The sequence below is a fragment of the Rhinoraja longicauda genome, chromosome 9 (genome assembly GCF_053455715.1).
Source record: "Rhinoraja longicauda isolate Sanriku21f chromosome 9, sRhiLon1.1, whole genome shotgun sequence".
NCBI classification, from domain to species: domain Eukaryota; kingdom Metazoa; phylum Chordata; class Chondrichthyes; order Rajiformes; family Arhynchobatidae; genus Rhinoraja; species Rhinoraja longicauda.
Genome location: NC_135961.1, coordinates 53420428 through 53445096, shown reverse-complemented (window position 1 = coordinate 53445096; position 24669 = coordinate 53420428). Strand labels below are relative to the sequence as shown.

The 24669-nt window shown below is 45.0% G+C and overlaps 2 protein-coding genes across 5 annotated transcripts in view; one reads left to right on the top strand and one right to left on the bottom strand.

Annotated features, from left to right (window-relative positions):
• LOC144596748 (butyrophilin-like protein 8) overlaps positions 1-24229 on the bottom strand; it is a 49852-nt gene extending 25623 nt beyond the window's left edge. Inside the window, exons 1-2 of one of the 4 annotated variants that reach the window (XM_078405497.1) lie at positions 24018-24229; positions 5755-5831 (exon numbers count right to left, since the gene is read on the bottom strand). In XM_078405497.1, coding sequence (XP_078261623.1) covers positions 5755-5830 — 76 coding nt within the window. In that variant the 5' untranslated portion in view covers position 5831; positions 24018-24229. Of the gene's footprint in view, positions 1-5754; positions 5832-7883; positions 7906-8395; positions 8440-12275; positions 12345-24017 lie in introns of those variants that run through there. The other 3 variants (XM_078405495.1, XM_078405496.1, XM_078405498.1) reach the window with 3 other exon arrangements.
• The window catches only part of LOC144596749 (CD276 antigen-like), a 41085-nt gene continuing 40322 nt past the window's right edge, over positions 23907-24669 (top strand). Inside the window, exon 1 of the mRNA XM_078405499.1 lies at positions 23907-24136. The gene's annotated coding sequence lies outside the window, so the exon portion shown is untranslated. The remainder of the gene's footprint in view (positions 24137-24669) is intronic.

Here is a 24669-nt window from a genome sequence, read left to right as displayed (position 1 = left end):
ACTGATGTCAGACTAACTGGTCTATAATTTCCCGTTTTCTCTCTCCCTCCTTTCTTGAAAAGTGGGATAACATTAGCTACCCTCCAATCCACAGCAACTGACCCGGAATCTATAGAACATTGGAAAATAATCACTAATGCGTCCACAATTTCTAGAGCCACCTCCTTAAGCACCCTGGGATGCAGACCATCAGGCCCTGGGGATTTATCAGCCTTGAGTCCCATCAGTCTACCCAAAACTTTTTCCTGCCTAATGTGGATTTCCTCCAGTTCCTCTGTCACCCTAGGATCTCTGGCCACTAGAACATCTGGGAGGTTGTTTGTATCCTCCTTAGTTAAGACAGATCCAAAGTACCGGTTCAACTCGTCTGCCATTTCCTTGTTCCCCATAATAAATTCCCCTGCTTCTGTCTTCAAGGGACCCACATTTGCCTTGGCTATTTTTTTCCTCTTTACATACCTAAAAAAGCTTTTACTATCCTCCTTTATATTATTGGCTAGTTTACCCTCGTACCTCATCTTTTCTCCCCGTATTGCCTTTTTAGTTATCTTCTGTTGCTCTTTAAAAGAGTCCCAATCCTCTGGCTTCCCACTCTGCTTTGCTATGTTATACCTCTTCCCTTTTATTTTTATGCTGTCCTTGACTTCCCTTTTCAGCCACGGGTGCCTCTTACTCCCCTTAGAATCTTTCCTCCTCTTTGGGATAAATTGATCCTGCAACTTCTGCATTATTCCCAGGAATACCTGCCATTGCTGTTCCACAGTCTTCCCTGCTAGGGCCTCCTTCCAGTCAATTCTGGCCAGCTCCTGCCTCATGCCTCTGTAATCCCCTTTGCTATACTGTAATACTGACACCTCCGATTTTCCCTTCTCCCTCTCAATTTGTAGAGTAAAACTTATCATATTGTGGTCACTGCCTCCTAATGGCTCATTTACCTCGAGTCCCCTTATGTTCCCAACAATGTTCCCAATGTTGGGCCAGTCCAGAACCAGGGGCCACAGTCTTAGAATAAAGGAGAGGCCATTTAAAACTGAGGTGAGAAGGAACTTTTTCACCCAGAGAGTTGTGAATTTGTGGAATTCTCTGCCGCAGAGGGCAGTGGAGGCCAAATCACTGGATGGATTTAAGAGAGAGTTAGATACAGCTCTAGGGGCTAGTGGAATCAAGGGATATGGGGAGAAGGCAGGCACGGGTTATTGATTGTGGACGATCAGCCATGATCACAATGAATGGCGGTGCTGGCGCGAAGGGCCGAATGGCCTCTTCCTGCACCTATTTTCTATGTTTTTATGTTTCAAACCCTCTGGACCCAGCAACATTCTGATGACTCTTTTTGCACCTTTTTCAGTTTCATGTAGCTGAACGATCAGAACTGTACCACAGTACCTCAAATGTGGCCTTTCCAATGACCTGTATAGCTGGAACACGGCATGCCAACACCCATATTCAATACCCTGGCCGATGAAAGCACAGGTGTCAACTGCCTTCTTCACCAACCTGCCCACTGTGGCCAGCAGCTTCACAGAATTATGTACCTGCATTGCCAAGTCTTTCTGCTCCCCCTAGGTATTCTTCAACCGTGTGTTTCTAGTACAAGAAGGTAGCAAATGACTCTGGAGATTGAGCCAGGCCAATTGGTACAAGTATTAGCAGGGAACATCTGGGAAACAATGACCATGTCATATGGTTTAGAGTTAAGGGATTAAAGACCATTCCAAGGTAAATAAAACAGTCAACAGAACGGCTGTTTCAATGGGATAAGAACAAATCTGGTCCAGATAGAATGAACAATGCTTGGCAGGGGAAAATTGTAATTGAACAAGTTATGCATTGAAAATGGAGACTTCTGCTGCATTATCAAAAGGGTGAAGGGAAAGGAGAATAAAGCCACAGCACAAAGGACAAACGAAAGGATAGAGAATAAAATAGAATGAAGAGCGAGGTCAGATAATCACAAAAAACAAGAACCGCGCTGATCACAGAATGCAGAGACTGAGTAAAAAGAGAAAGAAGAGGCAAAGAGAGAGCAGGAGAAAAGAATGTCAGCAAATATAAAAGGGGAAAACAAAAATACACTGCAGGATACAAAAGAGAAGCTGATAGAGATATGCAAAATTATGAGGAGCAGATAGGCTTATTTTAGTGTTAGAAAGTCTTTCTGCAATAGCAGAGGTGTTTAAAACTCGAAGGCATAGGTTTAGAGCATGGTGTTAATGGGTTCAGAGAGGATTTGGGGATTTTTTTTTCATGTATAAAGTGGTTGGAATCTGGAACGCACTGAGGTGATGGAAGCAGAGACTCTCACAACAGTTAAGTATCTGGACAGATCAGCAATGATCATATTGAATGACAGGGCAGGTTTTCAGGGCCTGGTGGCCCATTCCCCCTATTTTCTTGGGAATCACAAATAAATCAAAGGTTATGGACTAGCTGGTAAGGGTATTTGTACACATGGGCATTTGATTGCCAATATGGACACGGTGGGTCAAAGAGTCTGTTTCTATGTAGTATGACGTTACGAACTTTACTCACGGAGGCAGAGCATGGCTGAAAGACCTGAGGTTAGGAGTAGATTTGAAGGAAATCATACAGCGAATGGCATCACAAAATGTTGGAGTAACTCAGCAGGTCAGGCAGCATCTAGGAGAGAAGGAATGGGTGACGTTTCGGGTCGAGACCCTTCTCCAACGGCAGGTGGTTTGCTGAAGAATGAGAAGCAGCAATTCAAGCCAAAGAGATAGGTGCATTGCATGTTGAATATAGACCAGGTTGAGAAAGCACGCAGGATTGTGGGCTTTATCAACAAGAGGAATTGAGCAAAAGAGTAAGCAAGTCACAATGAACCCATTATAGAATTCTGGTTCAGACAAAGCTGGAGAATTGTGTCCCATTCTAGGGATCATACACTTCAAGATGCGAAGAGAGATGGAGAAGGGATCTGCCAAGATAATTCCACAGAGGAGGAACTTTAGCTCCTTGGAGACTGCAGAAGCTGGGATTGTTTTCCCTGAGACAGACAAGGATCTTATTGAGGTATTTGAAATCATTAGACAATCAAGAGAAACTATATCCATTCGGGGAGGGGTCAAGAACAAAGAGTTAAGGTGAATGGTACAACAGCCAAAAGTAACTTGAGGAACATTTTTTGCTAATGCACGGTAAATGGTTGACATCTAAATAATTAAATGGGCTTGAGAGGCTGTGAGAAATGCAAGGGGTCGCTTGGATTATGTTCATAACCAGAGAACCATAGTATTACTTAGGCACTGGGGGAGAGACTTTATTGAATAAAGGTGGCGCAGCAGTAGAGTTGCTCCCTTACAGCAACAGAGACCCAGGTTCGATCCTGACTATGGGTGTTGTCTATATAGAGTTTGTACGTTCTCCCTGTGACCTCGTGGGTTTTTCTTCAGGTGATCCGGTTTCCTCCCATATTCCAAAGGCGTATAGGTTTGTAGGTAGTTCTAGCAATGGCAGGTATTCCTTCGGAATAATGCAGAAGTTGCAGGATCAATTCATCCCAAAGAGGAGGAAAGATTCTAAGGGGAGTAAGAGGCACCCATGGCTGACAAGGGAAGTCAAGGACAGCATCAAAATAAAAGAGAAGCAGTATAACATAGCAATGAAGAGCGGGAAGCCAGAGGATTGGGACTCTTTTAAAGAGCAACAGAAGATAACTAAAAAGGCAATACGGAGAGAAAAGATGAGGTACCAAGGTAAGCTAGCCAATAATATAAAGGAGGATACTAAAAGCTTCTTTAGGTATGTGAAGAGGAAAAACATAGTTAAGGCAAATGTGGGTCCCTTGAAGACAGAAGCAGAGGAATTTATTATGGGGAACAAGGAAATGGCAGACGAGTTGAACCGGTACTTTTGATCTATCTTCACTAAGGAAGATACAAACAATCTCCCAGATGTCCTAGGGTGATGGAGGAACTGAAGGAAATTCACATTAGGCAGGAAATGGTGTTGGGTAGACTGATGGGACTGAATGCTGATAAATCCCCAGGACCTGATGGTCTGCACCCCAGGGTACTTAAGGAGGTGGCTCTAGAAATCATGGACGCATTAGTGATCATTTTCCCAATGTTCTATAGATTCCGGGTCAGTTCCTGTGGATTGGAGGGTAGCTAATGTTATCCCACTTTTCAAGAAAGGAGGGAGAGAGAAAACGGGAAATTATAGACCAGTTAGTCTGACATCAGTGATGGGGAAGATGCTGGAGTCAATTATAAAAGACGAAATTGCGGAGCATTTGGATAGCAGTAACAGGATCGTTCCGAGTCAGCATGGATTTACGAAGGGGAAATCATGCTTGACTAATCTTCTGGAATTTTTTGAGGATGTAACTAGGAAAATGGACAGGGGAGCGCCGGTGGATGTAGTGTACCTTGACTTTCAGAAAGCTTTTGACAAAGTCCCACATAGGAGATTAGTGAGCAAAATTAGAGCACATCGTATTGGGGGTAGGGTACTCACATGGATAGAAAATTGGTTGGCAAACAGAACGCAAAGAGTGGGGATAAATAGGTCCCTTTCAGAATGGCAGGCAGTGACTAGTGGGATACTGCAAGGCTCGGTGCTGGGACCGCATCTATTTACAATATACATTAATGACTTGGATGAAGGGATTAAAAATACTATTAGCAAATTTGCAGATGGCACAAAGCTGGGTGGCAGTGTGAACTGTGAGGAAGATGCTATGAGGTCGCAGGGTTACTTGGACAGGTTGTGTGAGTGGGCGGATGCATGGCAGATGCAGTTTAATGTGGATAAGTATGAGGTTATCCACTTTGGTGGTAAGAATAGGAAGGCAGATTATTATCTGAATGGTGTCAAGTTAGGAAAAGGGGACGTACAATGAGATCTGGGTGTCCTAGTGCATGTCACTGAAAGGAAGCATGCAGGTACAGCAGGCAGTGAAGAAAGCCAAGGGAATGCTGGCCTTCATAACAAGAGGAGTTGAGTATAGGAGCAAAGAGGTCCTTCTGCAGTTGTACAGGGCCCTAGTGAGACCGCACCTGGAGTACTGTGTGCAGTTTTGGTCTCCAAATTTGAGGAGGGATATTCTTGCTAATGAGGGCGTGCAGCGTAGGTTTAGTAGGTTAATTCAAGGAATGGCGGGACTGTCGTATGTTAAAAGACTGGAACGACTAGGCTTGTATACACTGGAATTTAGAAGGATGAGAGGGGATCTTATTGAAACATACAAGATTATTAAGGGGTTGGACACGTTAGAGGCAGGAAACATGTTCCCAATGTTGGGGGAGTCCAGAACCAGGGGCCACAGTTTAAGAATATGGGGTAGGCCATTTAGAATGGAGTTGCGGAAAAACCTTTTCAGTCAGAGAGTTGTAAATCTGTGGAATTCTCTGCCTCAGAAGGCAGTGGTGGCCAATTCTTTGAATGCTTTCAAGAGAGAGCTAGATAGAGCTCTTAAAGATAGCGAGTCAGGGGGTATGGGGAGAAGGCAGGAACGCTGTACTGATTGAGAGTGATCAGCTATGATCACATTGAATGATGGTGCTGGCTTGAAGGGCCGAATGGCCTACTCCTGCACCTATTGTCTATTGGCTTGTAGGTTAATTGGTTTTGGTAAATTGATAAAGATTGTCCCTCGTGCTAGTGTACGGGTATCATTGGTCGGCATGCACTCAGTGGGTCGAAGGGCATGTTTCCATGCTGTATCTCTAAATTAAACTAAAGGTGTGAAGGTGTTGATAAATGCATGGCCCTGCACACAGAGTTACGCACCTGTACCATCCGTGATACACTGCGTCGCGACCAGTAACGTGATGAAAGGAATGAGTGAAATGTGGAGACGAGACATTCTGTTGAAAGAAATGTAAAGTTAGTGAAATAGAAAATCTTAGCCCGGAGTTAGCGCGACCTGTGTTCTAAACTGTGTTCAGATATCTCCAGTAAATAAGAGAATGCACAAAAAAAATCAAATTAGCTAGTCTCGGTAATGGTAACAGTGAACTATTGGATTGTCATAAAACCCTATCTGTCTCTGTTCTTCAAATCACTCTCATCCACCTGTCCTTGCGTAACTCTCCAATGTGGCTGACGCCCCTGAACTAGAGGAGGCAGTTAGGGATGCAGAATAAATGCAGGTATCGCCAATAACAACCACACGTCATCAACAAATGAACGACAACCTCTCGAAAACAAATGAAATACGATCTCCATCCGTGACCAGTGCTGGACTTAAAACTCCATCTGGAGACAGGATGTTGTTGTAAAGCTGCAGCAAGTAAGAATTTAACTGTGCCAGTCCTGGTGCCTATGACTTGTTGTATTGAGGTTCATTGGGTAGATGCTGGCCTTAACTGAGACAATTAGTTGAGCAACATTATGTATTAATTACAAATAGACCTTTGCTCCTGAGTAATAATCAGCAGTTATTGACAAACAGAACTGCAGTGGGCAGCTCTGATAAGGAGTGACATTGTTTTACATGCAAGCTGTGTAGGGGATAACCAGAGCAGAGGGTAAAGCACTGTGAAACAGATGGTAACCAACGCAGCTGGGGGAGAGAGAGAGAGGGGGGGAGAGAGAGGGGGGGGGAGAAGAGAGAGGGGGGGAGAAGAGAGAGAGGGGGGGAGAAGAGAGGGGGGGGGAGAGAGGGGGGGGGAGGGAGAGGGAGAGGGAGGGGGAGAGGGAGAGAGGGAGAGAGGAAGAGGGTGAGAAAGAGAGGGGAGACGAAAAGGGAGAGAGAGAGGAGAGGAAAAGGGAGGGTCAGAGGGAGGGGGTCAGAGGGAGGGGGTCAGAGGGAGGGGGTCAGAGGGAGGGGGTCAGAGGGAGGGGGTCAGAGGGAGGGGGTCAGAGGGAGGGGGTCAGAGGGAGAGGGTCAGAGGGAGAGGGTCAGAGGGAGGGGGTCAGAGGGAGGGGGGTCAGAGGGAGGGGGTCAGAGGCAGAGAGAGAGGCAGAGGGGGAGAGGCAGAGGAATGAGAGAAAGAGAGCAATGAGAGAGGCAGAGAAAAGGGGAAGAACAGAGAGAGGGGAACAAAGAAGGAGAAAAAAGACACACACACACACACACACACACATAAACAAACAATTTGATTTACTATTTTGGATACACTGAGAGACATTTGAAGAATGCTGCACAGAGCATTGCCAAGTTTTTAAACTGAATCAGACTCATAGAGGCCACCAGTCATTTATTTGACCTGGGCAAGTCACTATTCCCTGTACACATGAAACGCAGCCTGTCTTTGAGTTTCTCAAGGGGCTGCTCCCCAGGTTCTGGCTGCCCTTCAGTGCTACAGTCCAGATATTGGGGCAGAGGGCTGGGGCTGGGAAGGCATGAGCTGGTGGGAGTCCTCCTCGCCAGTTTGCTCCCAGGCCAGGTGAATGTATCCGTGCACAAGTCCAAGCAGGGGCCCATCGAGGAGTCTGTCTGATCGCCCCTCTCCCAGGCTATGTCCGTGACCAGGCACAGGCAACGCACAGATGCCCCTGGCCCATACCTCAGAGGTGGGCATCATCAGAGTGCCACCAGGTCTCAGAACAACTTGAGTGGTTCTGCTGAATGAAATAAACCTTTCTTTGAACAATGAAGGAGAACAAAAACACAAAACAGTGGCCTGAGGAAAAAGATGAAAAAAAAAATCAGAGGTCAAACTTCTTCAGCCTTTGAAGGGATGATCATGAACCGAATGAATAATTCGAAACAGAAATACTGTTGCAGCACTCTTTCACTGTGAAGAAAATAGAGAACATACTGCTCAACTACAGCTTTAATGCTCAGTCCCTTGAGTCATTGTTCATTAAATTAGCTTGTTACTCGATCTCTATTCAGTTGTTTGCCTTTGTTGCCTTAATACCGTCATCAAAAATCTAGTTAGCACAGTTTTGCAATTTTCAAACCTTTATACCGAGTGTTTTTTCAGTTTGGGAGCACCATGCAGCCTTCTGCTAGCCTTTGCGTGAGAAAGAGCTTTTAACGTTACTCTTCTTGAGGCACATTTCTTTCTTTACTTTAAAAAATATATATTTTTTTTCCAGTATCACATTTCAAGGTTACATCCCCCTTGACAATCTAGAACAGCAACAGAAACGGCGTTGCAGTGAAAAGCAAGCTCTGCAAGCCTGTTTCAGCTCTTGGTAAACATGCTATGGTTGGCAGGCACAGCAAGAGCTTGTTGGCAATGTCAACTCCAGCAGAAAAGCTGCCTGGGAACTCGATCGACAAATACGGACTCAGCACAACTCTCCGGTTCTGTTTACCAAGTTCACACCCTGATGTCACACAACTGATATCTATAACCCTCAAAGGTCAAAGTCTAACAAACTCAATGCCCTGAGCATTAAACAATGATTACGTTAGATTTTTCCACGAATTTATTAACATTGAGTATTCAGGCATTAACATGCCACACACATGCACCTGGACAGGTCATCCATCTAATCGCCTGATCATCTTCTCACGAGCCTGCCCTGAGTTGAGGATGACTTGCTTCCACTCTGTTCTGAGATGGCTTTTAAAGGACATGCTTTTGAAAGACATGCTCAGACTGCCAGAGTAGGAGCTGGAGTTGTTTAATTGGAGGGGCGCAATGGTTGTTGTTTGGGAGTTGATCTGCTCATAGTTTTCAGCACCGAGCAGCCACATGCAGACAGCTGACAAATGCTCTGTGCAAACAACCCGTGGTGAGAGCCAAGCGGAGTTGAGGACATGAAAGCAGACGTTAGGTAAAGGCCAGAACAAATCAGGGCTGGCAACAGGTAACCAAGGAAGAGTGGAGTCTATAATGGAAGAGGGAGAGTGGAGCCTATAATGGCTCTGGGGTAGAGGTGATAAAGAAGGGATACAGGGATGCGAACAGTGGAACTAGTAGAATGACTAGATATACACAAAAAGCTGGAGTAGCAGAATGACTAGTCTGAAGAAGGATCTCGACCCGAAACATCACACATTCCTTCTCTCCAGAGTTGCTGCCTGTCCCGCTGAGTTACTCCAGCATTTTGAGTCTAACTAGTAGAATGACTTGGGCGAGGGGGGAGGGGGAGGGAAGAGTGGGAATGAAGGGGTCACTTGAAATTAGAGAAATCAACTCTCTTGCGGGTTGTAAGCTGCCCAAGTGAAATATGAGGTGCTATTTTTCCAATTTGCACATGGCCTCACTCTGACAGTGGAGGAGGCCCAGGTCAGAAAGGGAAAGGGAATTTTCCTTAATTTGAAAATAGTTAGGAACTGGGAGATCCAGTAGGCCTTTGCAGTCCGAGTGCAAGTGTTTGGCGAAACAGTCGCCAAATCTACGCTTGGTCTCGCCTGTGTACAAGTGGCTACATCAGCAACAATTTTAGTTTCATGGTCAGCATTATGAATATTGACTTAATCAAATTTAATTCCACAGTGGCCAAGGAAAGATATGAAGTTCGGTTGTCAGATTATAAATTGAGATATTGTCACAACAACTCACGAAGTTGCACAAAGCAGTTTTTTTCCATTAGCAAGTGCATCCTTGGTAAATTGTCATGTGATCTAATACTTTGACAATTTAATAAACCATTGTTTAGGCCTTAGCTGGAGTACTAGGTGCAGTTATAGTAACTACATTATAGGAAGGATATGATCGTGCTGGAGGGGGTGCAGATGAGATGTTGCCTGGGATGGTGCATTTTAATTGTTAGGAGACTGGAGAGGTTGGATCTCTTTTCCCTGAAATGGAGATGGTTAAGAGGGAGCATGATTGAGGTAAATAAAATTACGATGGATGTGGATTGCAGGAAATGGTACCCCTTTATATGGGTTAAAAAAAACTAGAAGACATTGATTTAGAGTAAGGGGTAAAACATTTAGAGAGGATCTGAGGGGGACCTTTTCACCCAGAGTGGTCAGTACCTGTAATGCACGACTGGAGAGAGTGGTGGAATTTAAGCATTTAAGAGATGTCCAGATGAGTACTTGAATCACTGACGCAGAGAGTTAAGAATCAAGAATGTTTGATTGTCATATGTACTAACAGCGAAGCAATGAAATACTTAATTGCTATAGCTTGATGTAATAATGCAAAGATAATGTATAATAATTAAAATACAATAAATTAATATCCTTATTATAGGTAACCATAATCATGTAAAAACTAAAGTCCATTGAGATCATAGTTGTTGACGTGAGTGTTGTGTTGAAGAGCTTGAGTGTTGCACGGAAAACCTGTTCTTGAACTTGGTGGTCACGGTTTTCAGGCTTCTGTACCTTCTTCCTGATGGTAGCAGTGAAATGAGAGCTTTGCCAGGGTGGTGTGGGCCTTTGATGATATTGGCTGCCTTTTTGAGTCAGCATCTCCTGCAGATCTCTTTAATAATGGGGAGGTTAGTATCCATGATTGACTATCTACCACTGTCTGTAGTCTCCTTCCTTCCTGACATTTTAATTTAGCTTAGTTCAGTGTAATATTGTCACGTGTACCAGAGTCAAAGACTATACATGATTATATTCAAATCGTCCACAGTGCACTGAAAAAGGATAAAGGGTACAACACTCAGCGCACGATAAAGTCTGATAAAGTCGAAAGGATGAAGTCTGATAAAGTCCAAATCCAAAGGTCTCCAATTAAGTAGATGATAGGTCAGGACCACACTCGAGCTGATGAGGGGACCATCAGTTGTCTGATAACAGCTGGAAAGAAACTGTCTCTGAAACTGGCGGCATGTTTCAAACGTCTATACCTCTTGACTGATGAGAGAGGTGAGAAAAGGGAGTGACTCGAGTGAGACTGGTCCTTGATTATGCAGGCGGCCTTGCCGAGGCAGCGTGGTGTAGACTGAGTCAATGGAAGGGATGTTGGTTTGCGTGATAGTCTGGGCTATGTCCACAACTCTCTGCAACTTCTTGTGGTCTTGGATGGAGCTGCTCCCAAACCAGGCTGTGATGCTTTCTACGGCACATCTGTAGAAGTTGTTGAGGGTTATTAGAGACTGGCCAAACCTCCTAAGCCTTCCGAAGTAAGTAGAGGCTTTCTTGGCCATAGCTTTTATTTGGCTGGTCCAGGACAAATGGCTGGTGATATTTATTCCTAGGAACCTGAGGCTTTCAACCATCTGTATTTTGGCACCATCAATGTCAGGGTGTGTGTACTGCTTCGCTTCCTGAAGTCATTCACAATCTCCTTTGTTGTGCTGTCATTATGGGAGAGTTTGTCGTCTTGGCACCAGGTTACAAGGTTCTCAATTTGCGAAACAGACCATTAAAAAAACAGCCAGGATGCTCTTTACAGTATAACAGTAGAGGTTCAATAGAGTATTCATCTGAATCTCCTCAATCTTTTAAGGAAGTAGCAGCGTTGATGAGCTTTCTTTGTGATTGCATCGATGTGCTGGGCCAAGGACAGATCTTCAGCAATGTGCACGCCCAGGAACCTGAAGCTCTTGACTCTTTCCACTGCCGCCCCGTCAATGAAGTCTTTCCTTGGCTTTTTCCTCCCGACATCAATAACAGTTTCTTGATCTTGCTAACATTGAGAGCAAGATTATTATTCCGGTACAATTCAATCACATTTTCCATCTCCCTCCTATACTCTGACTAATTGTTACCTTTATTTGTCCAACTATGGAGGTATAGTTCGTGAATTTAAAGAGTTGTGTCTGGTTACAAAGTCAAGGCAACAGACACAGCAGAGCAATTGTTGCATAACTAAAAATATAACACCGATTTCAATGAAATTTCGTCCTTTAGCACCAAAGGGACGACGGTGAGTAAGGTGGGCCTAAAATTATCGCGCTGTCGTGTACTATTTTGGCTGTAGTTCAGGAACAAACAAACAAATGAGAGTTTTGGTATATAGATGGAGTATTGAATGTAGAATATATAATGCAACAAGCAGCAAAATATACTCACCCAGTGAAATACTTGTCGACATTCTGCCCAAATAAGCAGACTTGGATAATGACAAGTAATTAAATCACCCGTCACTGCACAATCATTGCTAAGTTTTAATTATAGATGGACTGCTTAACACTGATCAAACAAAGCAACCCATTGAGAACACAGTGCAAGGAGTAAGTCACACATGCAGTATGAAGAGATTATCTTACAAATCTTTTAATACTCAATTGAATGTGTCAGCAATATTTTCAAAAGCAAATACATTCCATCAAATTCCACGATATTGTACTACCAGTAAGGTAGGGAATGAATTCAATGGATCATCTCACAAACCCGATGGTCTGAATGTTCCTCTGAGAATACCACTTTGCTTCAAGTTCTGCACATACCACTGATCTCCAGTATCAAACCATGCCTCGCACAAATAAACTATACTTACTTGCACAAAACTGAGTGCAACAAAAGACTAACAGCCTCTCTCGACATGTCCAACGTGGCATCAGTCTGTAAACGACGCAGTCAAAAGAAACATTATCCTTCCAACTGTAATCACATGCAACATCATATTCGTGTTGCTGATCTTTGACCCTTATGCCAAAATGCAGTCTTGCACAATATTTTTCCCTTTCAACATCAGGCAAACAATATGACTGGCTGAATGTCTACCATTTAGTGTCCTTTTTCTGAACCTATTTTGTTTGCTCTTTAAAGATATAATTTAATGCTCCAAAAATAATGCTACTTTCATGCTACTAAGATCTCATTGGGCCACTGGAACAAAATGCAATCAGCAATTGCACATAAAAATTGAATAGCAAGGGTTTGCTGACCACAGTCCTCAATGACAGAAACACAGCGAGGAGGGCCCAAGAATGAAGGGAGAACCCAGTGGGGGGATGGGCAACGTGGATTGGGTGGGAGGCGTACAACGGCGGGCAGAAGATAGGACTGTTCAGTAAATTTTTGTAACTTTGTTGGCGCCAGAAATGTGGCGATGCTTGCGTAATGCCTAGGTGAGGTCTGCTATCTGATTTTACTGCGTTGTATGCAAAAAGCATTTCATTTTATCTATGTACATGTGACATTTCGGGCAGAAATCACCCAGTTTCTATGTTCATGCTGTTAATTCTGGGATCCAACAGAATTTGTTCTGACCTCATGTTTGATAAACTCTGTATGAACTGGGCATCAGCCTAGCTTCTTTGTTTAAATGCATGGGGAGGCCAGGAATATATTTACTCTGGAGTTTAGTCGAAGCATTTGAATCATTAAAAATAGCACACATTTCAAAGCATTGTATTTTCCTTTCATATAATATCATAGCCAGCTTGCCCTGCCTGTTAGATTTCTCTTTTCAACTCAGCTAGTTGAACTTGCCTTTCTGAATCTGCCCACTATGTGATAGAAGCTAGGCTGATGCCCAGTTCACATAGAATCACATAGTGATACAGTGTGGAAACAGGCCTTTCGGCCCAACTTGCCCACAACGGCCAAGATGTCCTAGCTACACTAGTCCCACCTGCCTGCATTTGGTCCATATCCCTCTAAACCTGTCCTATCCATAACCTGTCTAACTGTCCCTTATCCTTTACTAGTCTGAAGCAAAACGTCACCCATTCCTTCTCTCTGGTGATGCTGCCTGTCCCGCTGAGTTACTCCAGCTTTTTGTGTCTATCTGTCTAACTGTTTCTTAAATGGTGGAATAGTACATGCCTCAACTTCCTCCTCTAGCAGCTTGTTCCATCCACCCACCACCCTTTGTGCGAAAATTAAGTTACTGCGCAAGAACATTAATCATGTTCTTGCGCAATCTACATTTTCCCCTACTTGGAATTTAAATCTCACAACAAAGGTCACCTCCACCCAAGGTTTAATTCACTTCCTTATTACTCATCGCACGATCATGCCTTAAAAAGCTGAACCATAGACAGTTCTTGCATAAGAAATCACCTTTGAAAAGGAATGGCTAAGAGTCATTGTGGCTGAGAAATAGGATGAAACTCCTACATTCTGAACAGTGCTGCTTTACCAGTCTTAGTTTAATCCCACCCAGAGGTAATCGGGAACATTAGTGTGGACCCATTCCAACATGGCCATACAACATGAGTAATTCTGTTTCTAAGACAATAATGCACCATGTGCTGTGAATCAATATCTTAGAGACTGTTCAGAAAGAGATGGTTATAAAATCCAGCATAAAGGGCCACTGACCAAGTAAAATTGAGTCAGATCCCAAAACAGATGGGGGCAACAGTGGTGTTCTGTTGACAGATACAAAGATATAGTCATTTATACATATTTGCATATATAAAATATTATACATATTTCATGACTCATCTTAATTTCCTTATGTACACCCAGCTCATGCATTTGGTGCGTGGAAAAGAAATCGCCTGGAATTGTACTCTTCTTAACTGAGTTCTTCTCCACAAACTATATACTAAAACTCTCGTTTGTTTGTTCCTGAACTACAGCCAAAACAGTACACAATAGCGCAACAATTTTAGGCCCACCTTACTCACCATCGTCCCTTTGGTGCTAATGGAAGAAGTTTAATTGAAATCGGTGTTATAATTTTAAAGTTATTCACATTTTAAAGTTTAAATCTATCTCCTAGGGAGGGAGGGGGGGTAAAGAGGGAGGATGGAGTGGGGGGGGGGGGAGGGGAAGGAGGGAGGGGAAGGGGGGAGGGAGGGGCAGGGGAGGGGGGAGGAAGGGGGAAAGGGTGGGGAAGGAGAGGGTGCTACACCAATGCAGGAGCGGTTTGGGCCCAACGGGTCCACTTGGTCTTTTTCCCTTCTACAATTCATTCCCCCGATTCATTCGTGGGATTTCAATAAGAATCCATTGGTGTAATGTTTCCTCCATTAACAGAGTTTGAAACTTGGGTGTGTAGAACTCATGCTCCCATCACTGCCAACTGAAAATGTGTAGTCATATAGAATACAAATTGATATTCAAGATAGATATAAAATGCTGGAGTAACTCAGCGGGACAGGCTGCATCTCTGGAGAGGAGGAATGGGTGCCGTTTTGGGTCGAGACTCTTCTTTAGGCTCGAGCCGAAACGTCACCCATTCCTTCTCTCCAGAGATACTGCCTTTCCTGCTGAGTTATTCCAGCATTTTGTATCTACCATCGGTTTAAACTAGCATCTGCAGTTCCTTCTTAAAAATGAATACTCAATATCTTTATGTAACATATCTAGTTCTAAACATGTGGAAGCAGCGTTAAATATTATGTAATTGTGCAGTGCGTGCAGCCATTACAATGGTTCAATTTTAACATACTCAGATAATTCATTTGTCTTACTGCATTTTCTGTTTTAATTTGAGTTCCATGAATCTAATGCACGTTAGTCTTTATAATTTATTTCATTAATACATAGTTCTTCTATTTCTATCTTGTCTATTTATATGCCTTATCATTCCTCATTTAAAGACACTCCTCTCATCTGCTTTGCAATCTCATTAACTCATTTGCTGATCAGATCTTGTCAGAATATCTTCCAAAGATGTAATGCTAAAAACAATACATACACTTCCTTTCAGTGTCCCTTCAGACATTAATGAAACTCGCTAATTATATCCATTGTTACAAGTATAATCTAGATACTTCCAGGCTTATAAAATGGCTTCCAATACTCGATTGCAGACAGGCCAACCTTTTCTTAAACAATTGGTTGCCATAATCACAAAGACAATTGGATGCTCTCCCACTCTCTCCGTGCTTCTAGCTTTCCTGAATCAAATCATCAGTGTTTATTGGACTGCTTCCTGAATATAGCATGCAATTTTCGAATCATCCTATCTTACCACCCCAATCCAATGATTACATGCATTAAAAAATACAAAGCACTGGAGTAACTCAATGGGTCAGGCAGCATCTCTGAAGGAGATGGATAAGTGACGTTTTTGGTCGGGGCCCTTCTTCATTGCATGGCATTACTTGGCTCAGAGATTTCCCTCAGGGAAGTCAATCTACTGAGAAATCTAATTTGTTGACTGTTCGTGCATTAACATGTATTTCATTGTGCCTTAAATGGTACACCTGACAATAAAGGACGATCGAACTATTGAACTACTTCATTTTCTGAGATTTTCTCAAACATAGCCAACTCCATAATTAGCAAAAGGAGATCAGTCCCCAGCAACCCCTCAACCTCTCTGTCTGTCATGTTCTATCCAACAGTCCCATCAACCAGAGCACTCTCAAGATGCTGGGAGTTAAACAGACCGTTGACCAACTGCTATCTTAACTGTATTTCCTAGAACAGTCACCCATTGGAGAAAACACAGCTTACGGAGCTGTATAAAATCAAGAGGGGCATAGAATTTTTTTCTAGGTTTGAGGAGTAAAGAATTAGAGGGCATGGGTTTAAGGTGGGAGGGGAAAGCTTTAGTTTGAACCTGAGGGGCAACTTTCATACATAGAGGGTGGTATGCATATCAAAGGGGCTGCCAGACCAAATGGTTGCAGTGGATACCAAAACAACATTTAAAAGATACAAAGTATTGGAGTAACTATGCTGGTCAGGAATCATGTCTGAAGAACACGGATAGGTGATGCTTTGGGGCAGTGTAGTTTAGTATAGTTTATTGTCACTGGTACCAAGGTAAAGTGAAAAGCTTTTGTTGCGTGCTAACCAATCAGCAGAAAGACAAAACATGATTACAATTGAGCCATCCACAATGTACAGATACATTGTAAAGGGAATAACGTTTAGTGCAAAATAAAGTTCAGTAAAGTCAGATCTAAGATAGTTCGAGGATCTCCAATGAGGTAGATAGTAGCTCAGGACTGCAATCAAGTTGTTGATAGGATGGTTCAGTTGTCTAATAACAGCTGGGAAGAAATTGTCCCAGAATCTGGACGTATGTGTTTTCACACTTCTGTACCTCTTGCCTGATGGGAGACAAGGGAGTGACCACGGTGAGACTCGTCCTTGATTATGCTGGTGGCCTTGGCCCATGTGAAGTGTAAATGGAGTCGATGGGAATCCATGGAAGGAAGGTTGGTTTGATGATCTGGGCTGCATCCACAATTCTCTGCAATTTTTTACAGTCTTGGATGGAGCTGTTCCCAAAACCATGCTGTGATGCATCCGGATAAAATGCTTCCTACGGCGCATCTGTAGAAGTTAGTGAGAGCGACATGTCGAACTTCTCAAGACTAAATGTCGGGACCCTCATTCAGACAGATTGTGGTGGAGTGCAGGGAAAGAAAGCTGGAAGAGAGAAGGGCAGGACAAAGCCTGGTAAGTGATACAGATGTATACAGATGAAGGGGGGATTTTGATAACAGACAAAGGCCAGAGATGAAAACACTAAAGGTTTGAGACAACGATAGAAGAGTTGCTTTTCAATATTTAGTAGATATTTGGAGAGATACATTAATAGGAAAGGTTTAGAGAGATAATAGACTGTGGACCCGTTGGGCCCAAACCTCCCCTGCATTGGTGCAGCACCCTCTCCTCCTCTCCTCCCCTCCCCTCTCCCTCAACCCCCCTCATTCCCTCTCCCACCTAGGAGATAGATTTAAACTTTAAAATGTGAATAACCTAAAAAATATAACACTGATTTCAATGAAACTTCTTCCATTAGCACCAAAGGGACAACGGTAAGGTGGGCTTAAATTTGTCGCACTATTGTGTACCGCTTTGGCTGTAGTTCAGGAACAAACAAAGAAGAATTTTAGTATATCGATGGGTCAAATGTGCATATGGGACAATCACTTGGTCGGCAAAGACAAGTGGAGCCAATAGACAATAGGTGCAGGAGGAGGCCATTCGGTCCTTCAAGCCAACACCGCCATTCAATGTGATCATGGCTGATCATTCACAATCAATACCCCGTTCCTGCCTTCTCCCCATTTCCCTTGACTCCGCTATCTTTAAGAGCTCTATCTAGTTCTTTCTTGAAAGCATCCAGAGAATTGGCCTCCACTGCCTTCTGAGCCAGAGAATTCCACATGGCCGAACGTCCAGTTTCCATACTGTATGACTCTAAAGCATCTGGTATGCTGCGAGGTGCCATTGTGGGTGCAGCGAGAATAGAGTCATAGATGTGGATTGTTACGGGCAGTGGCGCAGATCTGACTGCTGTTGGGCTGGGACTAGGCTCATCTCATCCTGTGACATCCTCAACAACGAACTCAACAGGTACATGGTGCAGCTGAGCTGCGACCACCCCTGCCATAACTAGTAGTACGGTCACACGGATCCTGTTTGACCGATCTAAGTTAGCCCTTTAAACTACCGAGAATCAACTTTTCAAAACCCTAAGACTATATTCACAACCTTGAATCCAATGGGTTAGCACACCAAACCCTACCATTTCCTCTCAGCAAAAAACAATGTGCTTAATTTCCCACAGCCTGGAGCCAAGAGGCTTGGTGAGGAAAAGGAGTATATATCAGAACACATGCAAGCTCTCATCTCATCACAAGAAGCATCGACAGGCTCAGCCAACCCAACATCACCGCTGCGAGACAATAGGGCTTTAAGGCCAAGATAGGTCTTGATATTTTCAAGCTACAGAAGGGTGCTGGAAACAAGACACTCTGTGCACTTCCTCAGAAGAAATCTTTTACTTATGAATGATTGTGTTTATGTATACTACAATTTTACTGTATTTTTGACTGCAAAACAAAGCATTTCACTGTATCTAGGTATAGACAATAGGTGCAGGAGTAGGCCATTCGAGCCCGTCGAGCCAGCACCGCCATTCAATGTGATCAAGGCTGATCATCCACAATCAGTACCCGGTTCTTGCCCTCTCCTTAAGAGCTCTAACAATGTCATATGCCACAATAAAGTAAATGCTACTGACACATTTAAAAAAAGCCCAACAGCAGGTATTTACCTTAAACAGCAGACAGAAACCTGCAAGGACTGTACAAAGCTGACTGTACAGAATAAGGGACTTTAAGTGCCAATTGTAGGTGCTCGCATGGGGGGCAGAAACAAAATATTTAAACAATATTCTCTGTTAATTCCCCAAGGTCCAGTTCAGGACACATTCACTAATGTAAGAATTAAGCACCAGCCATGCAACCCCTTGAGCACACTCCTCTGTTCAGTAAGATAACAGCCGAATCTGACTGGAATCTCCACTCCACATTCCTGCTCACCCTCAGAAACCTTTCACCTCCTCACTTATCAAGAATCCATCTCCCTCCAGCTCAAAAATATTTAAAGACTCTGTTTCCACCAACCTTTGAATGAAGAGCTCCAAAGACTCACAAGCTGCTGAGAAAAAAAAAATCTCCATCAGAACCAACCTCTCCGCTTCTCCTTATCTAGGTCAGAGTACAGGAGGGAGATCAAAGATCTGGTTAAGTGTTGTCAAAACAACAATCTTCCTCCCAACTTTATCAAGACCAAGGAGCTGATTGTTGACTTACAAGAAACCCTGCCTCAAATAGACAACTGATATCATCACAGACTCACGCCATGCTTTCTGTTCACTGATACCATCATGAACCTGAGAACTGTTAACTCTAGGTTCAGGAAAAGTTTATTTCCAAAAACCATTAGGGTTAGAATAGAATAGAATTCCTTTTATTGTCGTTGCAACAGGTACAACGAAATTAAAAATAGCAATCCTGACAGTGCGTAACACGAAAAGTAAAACATATATGCAATAAATGCAAAACAAATAAATACAAATGTATTAAATACAAAAGTTTTAACAGTGTGACCTAGTGCAGAAAGTAGTGTTCAGTTCTCATATGGCCCTGGGGTAAAAACTGTTCTTGAGTCTGTTTGTTCGGGATTTGATCGACCTGAAACGTCGACCAGAGGGCAGAAGAACAAACAGACGGTGGCCGGGGTGGGATGGGTCTTTTATTATTTTGCCTGCTCTGCTGAGGCAGCGTAGGCTGAACAGGTGCTCCAGGGAGGGCAGTGAGCAGCCGATGATCTTCTGTGCCGTCGTGATGACCCTCTGAAGGGCCTTCCTGTCCTTTCCTGAGCAGCTGGCATACCATGTGGTTATATAGTATGCCAGCACACTCTCGATGGAGCAGCGATAGAAGGACATCATGAGCTTCTCCTGCAGGTTGGTCTTCCTGAGGATCCTCAGGAAGTGGAGTCTCTGCTGTGCCTTCTTCACTGTGGTAATGGTGTTGGTAGACCAGGTAAGATCCTCTGCGATGTGCGTACCCAGGAACCTGAAAGCGGGTACCCTTTCCACACAGACCCCATTGATGTAGAGTGGGTCGTGTTCTGCACTGGTTTTCCTGTAGTCTATTATAAGTTCCTTTGTTTTGGAGGAGTTCAGGACAAGATTGTTCACTGAACACCATGCTGCCAGCCTTTGGATTTCATCCCTGTAGGCTGTCTCATCTCCTCCTGAGATGAATCCAACCACAGTTGTGTCATCCGCGAACTTGATGATGGTGTTGGTGGGATGGGTGGGGCCTCAGTCGTGAGTGTAGAGGGATTAAAGGATGGGGCTCAACACACAGCCCTGTGGTGAGCCGGTGCTCAGTGTAATGGTGGAGGAGAGGTGAGGGCCTATTTTGACGGTCTGGGGGCGGTTGGTCAGGAAGTCCTTGATCCATTGGCAGATGGTTTGGGAAAATCCAAGGTCAGAAAGTTTGGTGACCAGTCTGCTCGGGATGACTGTGTTAAAGGCAGAGCTGAAGTCTAGGAAAAGCATCCTCACATAGCTCCCCTGGTGTTCAAGGTGGGTCAGTGCAGTGTGAAGAGCAGTGGCGATGGCATCCCCTGTAGACCTATTTGCTCTGTAGGCAAACTGGCATGGGTCGAAGGTGGGTGGGAGGCTGGCTTTGATGTGCTGCAGGACCAGCCTCTCGAAGCATTTTGTGATGACCGGTGTGAGTGCTACCGGACTGTAGTCGTTAAGGCCGCTGATGACAGACTTTTTCGGCAGTGGGATGATTGTGGCGGACTTCAGGCAGGGAGGGATGGTGGATTTTGAAAGGGACAGGTTGAAGATTTTTGTGAAGACCTCAAATAATTGGTCTGCACATTCCTTCAGCACTCTTCCCGTCACACTATCGGGGCCTGCAGCTTTCCTGGGATTCACTGCTCTGAGCACGCGCTTAACATCATACTCCTGCACAGTGAAGATGTGGCTGTCAGGTGCTGGAGAGGGTGTTATGTCTGCCACTGCAGCTTTCACCTCGAAACGAGCAAAGAAACAGTTAAGTTCCTCTGCCAGCGAGGTGTCGCCGTCGGCAGTCGTGCGGTTGCTGGTCTTGTAGTTGGTGATGTGCTGGATGCCTTGCCACACCCGCCGTGGGTCATTGTTGGTAAAGTGGTCGTCAATCTTCCTCTTGTAGGACGCTTTGGTTGGTTCTAGCAGCACTGTATAGAGCTCTATCACTAGACCTGAAGGCGGTGTTACGGTCCTTGAGGAGAGACCTGACATCCTTTGTCATCCAGGGCTTCTGATTGGGATACAACCGGATGCGTTTGTCGATGGTGACATTGTCAACACAGTTTTGAATGTAGCAGAGTACAGTTGATGTGTACTCCTCCAAGTCCTGATCCTCAAAAATATCCCAGTTGGTCCTTTCGAAGCAGTCCTGCAGCTGCGAGGAAGCTCCTTCAGGCCATGTCTTAACAGTCTTTATGGTGGCTGGAGCTTTCCTCCTGAGTGGGGTGTATGCTGGAGTTAAGAATATGGACAGGTGATCTGACTGCCCTAGGTGTGGTAGTGGTGCTGACCTGAAACCCTTCTTAATGTTTGAATAAACCTTGTCTAGTGCGTTTTTTCCCCTGGTAGTACATCTTATGTGTTGTTCAAATTTCGGGAGAACTGTCTTTAGGTCTGCATGGTTGAAGTCCCCGGCTATGATGTGGGCTGCTTCTGGATATGTGCTCTGTTGTGAGTTTATTGCACCGAGCAGGTAGCCTAAAGCTGTGCTAGCATTAGCATTCGGTGGGATGTAGACTGCTGTTACTATAACCACTGTAAATTCACGAGGAAGGTAAAAAGGCCTGCATTTAACTGTCAGGAACTCCAGATCAGGAGAACAATGGCTAACCATGATTGAACTACCTTGCACAATCCTAATCATAATCCCGCTCAGCACTGAATCACTATGAATTTTGCACTCTTGTGTTTGTTCTGCGTACTTTGATTTTGAGACTATTATGGTCTGATTTTAAAGAATAAATGATAATTTATTGTGTATTTCTTGTTGTTGGCATTGTATTTATTATGCACGTAAAACTGCAGCAAGTAAGTAATTTATTGATCTGGTTCATATCTGATGCATATGACAAATAAACATGAATTCTTTGTCAAGACCCTTCAGGATCGATGCAGCAAATGTCAAATATAACAAAATATCACAAAGTTCTCTTCAGGAATAACATCAAACAAAACATCACCAGATTGCAATAGCTTTATACTGCAGGCAATTAGAAAATTGGTTTTGAGGAATCTTAAAAGTGGAAATGGAGGTGGAGATGACATTTCATGAAGGAATTTTGACGTTTAGGTCACCAATGGACAAGCAAATAAAGTGTTTAGAATTACATTTACCCCATATCTGAGAGGGTTGCCGATTAAAGAGACAGAGAGACCAACAATGAGAGAGTCACAAGGGACTGCAGTTGAGGTATAGCACAGGAATCGGGTATTCTGCCCATAATGTCTGCACCAGACTTGATGCCAAATCTACTCCCTCTGACTGCATTTGATCTATATTGCTTCATTCTTTGCATATCCATGTGCCTACCTGCAAACTTCTTAAATGCCACTAGTGCATCTATTTCTACTACCACCCCTACCCCTGGTAGACCGAGGCACCGGCCACTCTCTATATAAAGAATTATGGCCTCTAGTATCTAACAATTCGATTCTGGCAAAAAAGTTCTTGAGCAAAGGCACAAACTGCTGGAGGAACTCAGCGGGTCATGGACAGGTGACATTACAGGTCCATTCGCCCTAAACGGATGCTGCCTGACCCACCGCCAATTTGTCTTTAGAGCAATGAGTGGATCCGAAAACCAGAGAACTTTAAAATGAGCACGTGTTTAACAGGTTTAACCAGTGATGACAGGTAGATCGGACCGAGTATGAAGTGGGACAGAGCCACAAGAGACGACAGATGCTGGAATCTTGAACAAAAACCCCCAAAAGTGCTGGAAGAACTCAGAGGGTCAGACATCATCTGGAGGGAGGGTGGGGAAGAGGGTAGGGAGGAGAGAGAATGGACAGGCGGCATTTGGGGTCGGGATCCTTCAGGCTGAGAGGAAAGAGCCATCAGACTGAGGAATGGTCTCTATGCGAAACGTCGTCCGTCCATTTCCCTCCACCGATGTTGCCTGAACCGCTTGAGTTCCTCCACCACGTTGTCCTTTGCTCAAGTTGGGAAAGAGTTTGGCTGAATTGGCGCTACTACGAATCAGAAGTTCAATCTGAAGAAGGGTCTCGACCCGAAACGTCACCCATTCCTTCTCTCCTGAGATGCTGCCTGACCTGCTGAGTTACTCCAGCATTTTGTGAATAAACACCTTCGATTTGTACCAGCACCTGCAGCTATTTTCTTATACTAGAAGTTCAATGCCGTTCACCGACAATCTGCAGCCAGGAACAATACCGGAACAGTTAAGCCACCTCTCCACTAGTTGCCACTTCTGCTGTGGTCCTAACAAGGGGCCAGGAGTATAAGAAAATAACTGCAGATGCTGGTACAAATCGATTTATTCACAAAATGCTGGAGTAACTCAGCAGGTCAGGCAGCATCTCGGGAGAGAAGGAATGGGTGACGTTTCGGGTCGAGACCCTTCTTCAGACCAGGAGACCGACTTCACCCCCACCAGCCCGCAATGTGTGCCTCCCCTCCCCTCGACTGTGGGAACAGGAGCTGTTATCCCGACGGCGACGGCAGGAAGTCATGCCGTGCGACGTTGCAAATGCAAAGCCGCAGCGTGGGCTTTAAAGGCGATGGTGCCCGATGGCGCCGGGCAGAGAGCGAGTCCCTAGACGGAAGGTGCAATGCGTTAACTTGAGGAGAGACACTCCGTGCACACACACACTCACCCGGCCCGGCCCAGCGCGCGCCCGCGTCTCGTGCCCGCGCGCTTGGCCACGCCGTGCTCCCGATTTGCATATCACGCCTTTCAGTCGCCCACCCAACCCCGCTGCCCCATTGGCGGCGCGGGCTGTCAATCACGCGCAGCCTGCCCACTCGCGGCTCACCATCCAGTCTGCGGTCCCACCCCTCCTTCACGCGAAGCTCTGAGACCGGCGCGCCGACGGTTTCACATCGGCGGCTGTTGCTGCTCCCTGTCCCCTCTCGTCAGCGTCTGCATCTTCAGGTAAATGGTTTCCCCGTCGAGTGTGTGTCGTCCGGTGTTGATCAAGGAGCGATGGCGAGGCAGTGACCCCGCGTAGTCTGCGAAACGGCGTCGCGTGTGTTTGTGTGTGTGTGTGTGTGTGTGGAGGCCAACCAGTTCCAGCCTGTTCTGGCCGGCTCTGGGCGAGCAAGCTGTCGGCATCCGCTGACCGGGGCTTCTGGCACCCCCTTCCCCCCTCCTCCACTTCTGGCCGGGACGCGGCCGTCCATCGCCCCGCAACCCTGCTATAGCCGGGATGAATGGTCGCCCCTTTCCCCAACCCCTGGCCGGGATGAATGGTGGCTCCAACTCCTGGTCGGGATGAATAGTCGCCCCAACCCCAATGGGTTCCCCCCACCACTTACGAGGATGAACATCCGACTGCCGCACCTTCCTCAAATCTGCCGATGACCAGCGGCAAGCAGTCATCTTCCCCTCTTCCCCCCCCCCCGCGTTGACTTTGCGGCAGTAGCTGGTGCCTTCATCCATTTTCTTTCTGTCCTTTGATTTACACA